The sequence below is a fragment of the Bombina bombina genome, chromosome 5 (genome assembly GCF_027579735.1).
Source record: "Bombina bombina isolate aBomBom1 chromosome 5, aBomBom1.pri, whole genome shotgun sequence".
NCBI classification, from domain to species: Eukaryota; Metazoa; Chordata; class Amphibia; order Anura; family Bombinatoridae; genus Bombina; species Bombina bombina.
This window is the reverse complement of record NC_069503.1, coordinates 50,227,192-50,236,388: the sequence shown is the minus strand read 5'-3', so window position 1 is coordinate 50,236,388 and position 9,197 is coordinate 50,227,192. Positions and strand designations below refer to the sequence as shown.

At 37.2% G+C, this 9,197-nt stretch overlaps 1 protein-coding gene across 1 annotated transcript; it reads right to left on the bottom strand.

Moving 5' to 3' along the window:
- Nucleotides 1-304: 304 nt before the first annotated feature.
- On the bottom strand, nucleotides 305-2,651 carry LOC128659196 (gastrula zinc finger protein XlCGF26.1-like). Its single transcript, XM_053712879.1, has 2 exons — nucleotides 2,588-2,651; nucleotides 305-1,745 (listed from the first exon to the last, which is right to left on the bottom strand). The coding sequence occupies exons 1-2, from the start codon at nucleotides 2,604-2,606 to the stop codon at nucleotides 382-384; spliced, it is 1,383 nt and encodes a 460-aa protein (XP_053568854.1). The 5' UTR covers nucleotides 2,607-2,651; the 3' UTR covers nucleotides 305-381.
- Between the last annotated feature and the right edge of the window lie 6,546 nt (nucleotides 2,652-9,197).

The window sequence follows — 9,197 nt, the reverse complement described above, 5'->3', positions numbered from 1 at the left end:
GTACAACTCCTAACACTGGCATATTAATAAACAACACTGGGGGTGCTTTGGTGGTGAATGGTTGTGTAAACGGGTCAGTATGAGGACAGATTTGTATATTCCTGTGTGGTGTTTGGATTCTATCACATTGATATGAGAGAAACTGAGGTGCACATATATAGAGGAACAAAGGGCAGCAGGAGAGCACTTCCAATCTGGGACTTTTATAACTGGGATTAGAAAGTATTATTTACAGTATGATCTTTTTCGACTATTCTATTTAGAGAGTTTGTCCTCTTTAGGATACATTTTTATTAAGTTTCCACACAGTGTATGTAAAGTTTATTTTATGTATAAATATTTGGTGTTTTTGTGATACATGACTGGCACAGGATACATTTTTCAACTTTCTAAACATGTTAAAGGTTTTTCTCCTGTGTGAATCCTTCCATGATGTTTCAGAGTACTCTTTACTGTAAAACTTTTTCCACACTCTGTACATGTGAAAGGCTTTTCTCCTGTGTGATTCCTTTCATGAATTCTCAGATTAGTCTTGCTTGTAAATCCTTTTCCACACTCTGTACATGTGAAAGGCTTTCCCCCTGTGTGACTCCTTTCATGAGCTTTCATATTATCTATTCGTGTCAACCTTTTTCCACACTCTGTACATGTGAAAGGCTTTGCTCCTGTGTGATTTCTTTCATGCTTTTTTAGATTAGTCTTGGTTGTAAATCCTTTTCCACACTCTGTACATGTGAAAGGCTTTTCCCCTGTGTGAATCCTTTCATGAGCTGTCATGTTATCTATTCGTGTAAACCTTTTCCCACACTCTGTACATGTGAAAGGCTTTGCTCCTGTGTGATTCCTTTCATGAATTTCCAGATTAGTTTTGCTTATAAATCCTTTTCCACACTCTGTACATGTGAAAGGCTTTTCTCCTGTGTGACTCCTTTCATGAATCTTCAGATGACTCTTTTGTGTAAAACTTTTTTCACACTCTGTACATGTGAAAGGCTTTTCTCCTGTGTGAATCCTTTTATGACATTCCAGATGACTTATTTGTGTAAAACATTTTCCACACTCTGTACATATGAAACAGTTTTCTCTTGTGTGAATCCTTTCATGAATTTTCAGATTAGTGTTAATTGTAAAACATTTTCCACACTCTGAACATGCGAAAGGCTTTTCTCCTTCGTGTCTTCTTTCATGAGTTTTCAGATGACTCTTTTGTGTATAACTTTTTCCACACTCATTACATGTGAAAGGTTTCTCCCCTGTGTGGGTCTTTTTGTGACACTTAAGGCTTCCTTTAGATGTGAAACATCTCCCACATTCTGTACACGTGTGAGGTTTCACAACTGTGTGAACTGTGTGGTGTTCAAGGAGATGCACATTACATCTGAAGCTTTTCTCACATTCTGTACATTCAAATAGTTTCTCTTTTGTATGAATCATTTGGTTAGACTGTAGACTTTTCCCTTCTTTAAAATGTTTTGAAAACTCAGTAAATGTGTGTGGTTTATCCTCTGCGATAATCATTTCACTAGATAAGGCATAAACGTTGTCCTCCTGTTTGATGACTAAATTACTCTCTGTACATAATGATTGCTGCCCAGTTCCTGCCCATTCTCCATCTTCTTTAAATATTTGCTGTGATTTCCCCAATGTTTGTGAATAGTCATTAGTGTCTAAGACTTTTGGAGTTTGTGGTATCATTCTGATGCTTTCTGTAGTGAAGGATGGGGATGAACTATTCAAGTGATTGTCTACATAAAAAGAAAAGGAATAAAGAAAATAAAAAACGTTTATTCTTTATAATGGAATCCTTCTTAATACAAATACAAGAATCATATTATTTATTTACAGTTAATAAAATGGCTTCTGTTTTGTGTTAATTTTTAAATTGATTAGCCCATAAAACACAAATTAAAACAACAAAAGACAAATAAAGTAAATATGTCTACATTATAATAAACTAAACCACTAATTACTGAATAAAAAAAGTTATAGGGCCCCATTAAACAAGGTGCAGGTGGATAATGTCAGCCAGGGAACAAGTAAATCTGTATTCTGGGCAAGAGAGGAGGCATCCACCATCCTCATTTAACATTGCACAAGCAACTGCACATACAGTCCTGCCCAGCTCATGCTCAACCAGTGGGGTGAGAATATGATGTCTTAGCCATCACAGACTAATAATCAGTGTGAGATGTTTTGAAAGGCTAAGGAGCAGTGATCGTTTGATACTTTTTAGCTTCCGGCTGTGGTTGTTTGATTTATATAATCAGCCAAAAACGTTATTACTTTTAATAATATTCACTGTTAAATTAAGCACACAAATCAGTGGCGGTTCTGGGTGGGGAACACTCACTGGGGGAGCTGTGGGTGTTCCACACATGGGAACAAGGTAGGCATAAGTGTATTCATGGGAGTTCCATGAGCTGGGTCAGGGCAGGGGAAAGTAGAGTTGCAGGTGATCTGAGACCAGGCATTGACACAAATGTTCTTAAAAAATGCAGATATAAATATAATAGTTTATATTTGTTTAATGAGTGATCTATTCTATTTTCCCAGTAATTAAAGTCAGCATAATATCTATTTTACTAACCTAACACATATGAGTTCATGCTGATAACAGGCTCCAATATCTGTGCTCAGGAAGAAGGTTTCCTTATTCACTCCAGTTACATCAATACCTGATATCTCTCAGTGCTCTGGCCGTGTCTGTTAAAAGTATATTAAATGGTTTAGACAGATAATAAATAATGGTTCTGATTAACTGTACGTATGGTATAATTAAAGGCACGCATATCAATTCATGTGACACAGATCAGCTGTTTAGGTTATTAGATATGTGCTATTGATTCACCACAAGCATTTAGTACAGTTAGCTCTGTGGGTGTTACAGTTGGACCTTAAATATTTCCAGAACCTTACAATATAAGCTCAGGAGTAAACAATCTATTTATGAGTGGGACATACTACAGCTTTTCAAATATATTATAATAATTTTTTCCCCATTATTTATATCAAAGAGCAGCACTTACACAAATGTTAAATATGAGTTGTTTAAATGTAAGTTAAATCTAATACTACAGTACTGATATTGTATTTCCTCACTGTCAGACATTTTGTATTTACAGAGGGTGGCTCTTTGGTGAATAATATCCAGCATGTGTTGCAAGCGATAACACACTATAGGCTGGCGAGGGGGGATAGGACCGGTTCGGTTTTCTGGAAGCCTTCCTGCTGTCCCTGGACACAGAGAAGGCTTTCGAAAGAGTGGAGTGTAACCACCTATTCCATTCCATGGGGAATTTTGGCATAAAAGGTTGCTTTCTTGACTTTATTAAAAACATCTACACCAGTCCCAGTGCATATTTACTAATTAATAATCTCTACTCCTCCTTAGTACACCTACAAAGGGGAACCCGACAGGGATGTCCCCTATCCCCGCTCCTCTTCAACATGGCCCTAGAACCTTTGGCAGTTTATCTGAGAACCATATTCCCTGGTATTGACCTACAATCCCATGAATTACAGATAGCCATCTATGCAGACGACATGCTTCTCTTTGTCTCCAAGCCTGGGGTTAATATATCCAGAATTCTAGAAGCCATACAATCATTTGGAGAATTCTCTGGATATAAAATCAATCTGTGTAAATCTGAAATCCTATGGCTCGCCCGTGTGGAGGAGGGAAACTTGTTTTCTTCGCCCTTCCGTGTGGTTGATACTTACCTTACTTATTTAGGCATACATATCTCAGCTAACCCATTCAAATGGTATGATCACAACCTTGCTCCACTATTTAGTAAAATAAAAACTGACTTAAACGCTTGGCAAAAAACTACCCCTTTCGTTAATGGGGAGGGTGCATGTGATCAAAATAATACAAATGCTCCCCATACGTATAAGACATGGAGACATGACAGCCCTACAATGTACGTTTCAGACCTTCCTGTGAAGGGGAGGTAAACCGAGAATCAGCCTAGATAGATTATACCTGCCTTATGCGAGAGGTGGTTTGGGTCTCCCCAACATCGCCTATTACAACTGGGCATCTCTGGCCAAATTCGCACTGGATTGGCAGTTAGGTACACAACACTTCTCAACCTTACATCTGGAAATGGCTTCACTTCCTCAAATTGCTCTTCCCTTTCTACCACATGCGGCCCCTTCAGAATTGCCCATATCGCTCCATTACCACCCAATGTTTAGAGATATCCTCCAAGCATGGCATATGTTACACAAACATATCGGCTTATAGACCCATTGCACTCACGATACCTACCTATATATGGAAACCCTAGATTCATCCCGGGATCCCTGTATCCTGTCTTTCACAGATGGGGACTGTTGGGCATCAAAAATTTGAGCAAACTTCTAGATGACTCCACAAAATCAGTCTTACCTTTTGACATTGTCCGCAAAAATTACCATATTCCTCCAAATCAAAGATTTGCCTATTTCCAATTACTCCATTATATTAATGGGATTATACGTGACTGTAACACATTTTGGAATACCACACCACTAACATTAGTCCATTCTAGATTCTTCATGAATGACTTTACCATTTCTCCAATATATAATTTACTGATTCACTCTAGATATGCAAAGTCCCAACAAGTACTACTACACACCTGGGACACACAGCCAGACCCTACTCGGATTATATAGTATATAACAGCCTAAAGTTAGCCTGGATGGCCACCATGGCAACAGACCTTAGAGAATCCCAGATCAGGGTCATATACCAAGACTACCTCACCCCAAACAGAATGAGCAAATGGAGGAAAGATTTCTCTAATGCTTGCGGCAAATGTTTTTTACCATATATGATGTAGAAAATTAGAATTTGGATCTGTCCTAAGATATGATGATACTGGAGCTACGTTTCCTTTTGGTTATCCAAAATAAGGAAACAACCAATTTCTCTCACCCTGACAGACATACTGTTCTTAGACATCCAATTGGATGACAGACGTAACCAGAAAATGTTGATCACCTGCCTACCTCTAACTAGGAAATATATATTCTGTAAATGGGTGGACACACGAGTACCCTCCATAACATTCCTAAAAAACAGGTTATAAAAATATGTAATATATGAACAGCATGAGACCAGGTTTGGCATGAATGTGAGAGTCCTGAAATTTTTAACCAAATGGAGACTATATTTAGAGTACCTAGATTTACCTTCTAGAAGACAACTCCTTTCACCCTTTAGGAACACACTTTATATTAGAAGCAAATATGAGGGGTGAGTGGGATATATGGGAACAGCAATGAGACAACACAAGATATACTCTTGGGTGGCCTGGTAACTCCCTGCAGCTCCATGGAATTTGTTGAATTAATTTTGGTTGGTTCAATATAAATGTTAAAGTTCAGTGTGCATGTTTCTTATGTGATGCATACATTTGTTGTCACACAATGTGAACCAATATGTATCTGCTTTATGAATTCTTTGGCATGCACGGACTAATATTGCTGTGGTCACTAGTATAGACACAACACAAAAAAATAAAAATCCTTGTGTCATCAGTTGGACATTTTTTTGATGGACATTTAAGGTCCTTGGAGAAAGGACTTATCTTTACCTGGTAAATCTGTAAATGTTGTATGTAGACAGTTCTCAGTCCATCTCTGTACGCATTGTATACATTTGTCTGACATGCTAAAATAAAAGTTTAAATAAATAAATAAAAAATAATTAAATTGATAGCTCAGCGATTGCACCTGTAAGCAATGTAGGTTTGAAACTGGTATTTGGATATTCTCCTCACACAATCGGGGACACCATCTTGGGAGCATTCTGTGGATGACCGCAGCTTTTTCATACGATTTCTTCAAATGATCCATAAATGCCTTTTGGATATTGGGGATAATAAATTGCTCTGTTTTAAAAAGGCATAATCCGCTCCCTGTCTTTCTTCCTCCTGTCTCAGGTGTATGTGTCGTATCTGCATCAGCAGCCACGCAATACTATATTTCTTGCAGATGGTGGGGCCCAGGAAATAAAGATGGAGACTCAGGAGCCTACGACTCGGTCAGCAGACACTGCATGGCTGTTTCCAATCTAGTGAGTGCTGGGAGCAGAAGGATTTTCACGGCAGAAAGTATATCCTGCATCTGGCTATCTTCCGTTAGGGTAGCGGTGTTCATTAGAGCAGTATTAGCGGGTCTATGCATAGTATGTTTCTGACCACCTCAGAACGCCTCACACGCTTTCCAATTCTTTACCGACTTCAAGGGGGCCAAGTGATGTAATTGTTGATCCCTTCAGTTACCGAACAGCTATACTGTTAAGGATTATACAGATGGCTGTAGATTAGACCACATAAAATAGATAAAAAGGAGAGTCTATGTTCAGAGCCTCACTGATTTGTGGCCATCTTGGTTCGCCACCCACCAGAAGTCACTCTGTCATTTTTAAAATATAAATCCATACTTTGTATAAGCCTAAAATCTAGGATTTTACACTAATTTCTAAAAAGACATGCAAATTTGTATGTTTGTTATAATTTGCATCATTTAGCTTTTGTTTTTAATAATAAAATAATAAAATAACTAAAGCTTCATATAAAATGTTTAGGGATAGAGTAAAAGTGGAGCTGTATTTTGCATTTTAGCTATAGCAAAAACACTGCTAGAATTTTTATTTCTGCGCTAGTCAGATTGCACTGGTATTACAAGTTCATAGTAAACAGTTTTTTCTCTAGCAGTAACCCGACTAGCGCAAAGAAGTCAATGGAGAAAAAACATGGAAAAAATATGGAAAACAAACCTAACACCCAATGATCGCACAAACACAATCTCATATTTGCATTCCCTATGAAAGTAAATGGGAAAAAAAGCTGAAAAATACCTAACACCTGACTATCTTGAAAAGAACATAGCATATTCTCATTAGCAATAACCCAATATGAATATAGGTGTGCTAAATAGAGGCGCTGGTTCACTTGCTTGATCGCTTGTGTCCTTTTTCCTCCTCAGTTTTGTATACTCATGTCTCTAGGTACAAAGGATTTGTGCCGAGATATCAAACTAAGGCACCAAAGAAAGGTGTATATATACTCACAGTATATATTGCAGACTACCGGCTCCTTCCCAATTCTAAAAACGATATCACAGATAAATTGATAAAAATGTATCTTTATTTTAGCCCAACGTGTTTCAACAGACCCAGCCGTCTTTATCAAGAGCAATAAAAGTGCTTTACAAACCAAAGCATACCTTACCGCTACACAGGCGGTCTTTAAATACATAGTTAATGACGCTACCTGTTTCCCCATTGGAGGAGAACAGGTTTACACATGTTTCAAAAATTCAAGCCTTAAATACAATTTAAACATCTAAAACATATAATATATACTAAAAACTGTTAAAATACAGATGCGCCTAGATTTAGAGTTCAGCGTCCTAACGCTGGTTTTGGCCGCCTGCTGGTATTTAGAGTCAGTCAGGAAAGGGTCTGGCGCTCACTTTGCAGCCGCGACTTTTCCATACCGCAGATCCCCCTACGCCATTTGCGTATCCTATCTTTTCAATGGGATCTTTCTAACGCCGGTATTTAGAGTCTTGGCTGAAGTGACCGTTAGAAATCTAACGCCAAAACTCCAGCCGCAGAGAAAAGTCAGGAGTTAAGAGCTTTCTGGGCTAACGCCGGTTCATAAAGCTCTTAACTACTGTGCTCTAAAGTACACTAACACCCATAAATTACCTATGTACCCCTAAACCGAGGCCCTCCCACATCGCCGCCACTCTAATAAATTTTTTAACCCCTAATCTGCCGACCGCACACTGCCGCAACCTATGTTATCCCTATGTACCCCTAATCTGCTGCCCCTAACACCGCCGACCCCTACATAATATTTATTAACCCCTAATCTGCCGCCCCCAACGTCGCCGCCACCTACCTACAATTATTAACCCCTAATCTGCTGACCGGACCTCACCGCTACTATAATAAAGTTATTAACCCCTAATCCGCCTCATTCCCGCCTCGATAACCCTATAATAAATAGTATTAACCCCTAATCTGCCCTCCCTAACATCACCGACACCTAACTTCAAGTATTAACCCCTAATCTGCCGACCGGACCTCACCACTACTCTAATAAATGTATTAACCCCTAAAGCTAAGTCTAACCCTAACACTAACACCCCCCTAAGTTAAATATAATTTAAATCTAACGAAATAAATTAACTCTTATTAAATAAATTAATCCTATTTAAAGCTAAATACTTACCTGTAAAATAAACCCTAATATAGCTACAATATAAATAATAATTATATTGTAGCTATTTTAGGATTTATATTTATTTTACAGGCAACTTTGTAATTATTTTAACCAGGTACAATAGCTATTAAATAGTTAATAGCTATTTAATAGCTACCTAGTTAAAATAATTACAAAATTACCTGTAAAATAAATCCTAACCTAAGTTACAATTAAACCTAACACTACACTAATATTTTTTTATTTTGGGGGGCTTTGTTATTTTATTAGGGGGCTTAGAGTAGGTGTAATTAGCTTAAAATTGTTGTAATATATTTATAATGTTTGTAAATATTTTTTTATTTTTTGTAACTTAGTTCTTTTTTATTTTTTGTACTTTAGTTAGTGTATTTATTTGTATTTAATTAATTTATTGATAGTGTAGTGTTAGGTTTAATTGTAGATAATTGTAGGTATTTTATTTAATTAATTTATTGATATTAGGTTTAATTGTAACTTAGGTTAGGATTTATTTTACAGGTAATTTTGTAATTATTTTAACTAGTTGCCTGTAAAATAAATATAAATCCTAAAATAGCTACAATATAATTATTATTTATATTGTAGCTATATTAGGGTTTATTTTACAGGTAAGTATTTAGCTTTAAATAGGATTAATTTATTTAATAAGAGTTAATTTATTTCGTTAGATTAAAAATTATATTTAACTTAGGGGGGTGTTAGGGTTAGTCTTAGCTTTAGGGGTTAATACATTTATTAGAGTAACGGTGAGGTCCGGTCGGCAGATTAGGGGTTAATACTTGAAGTTAGGAAGGGCAGATTAGGGGTTAATACTATTTATTATAGGGTTAGTGAGGCGGATTAGGGGTTAATAAATTTATTATAGTAGCGGCGAGGTCCGGTCGGCAGATTAGGGGTTAATAATTGTAGGTAGGTAGCTGCGACGTTGGGGGCGGCAGATTAGGGGTT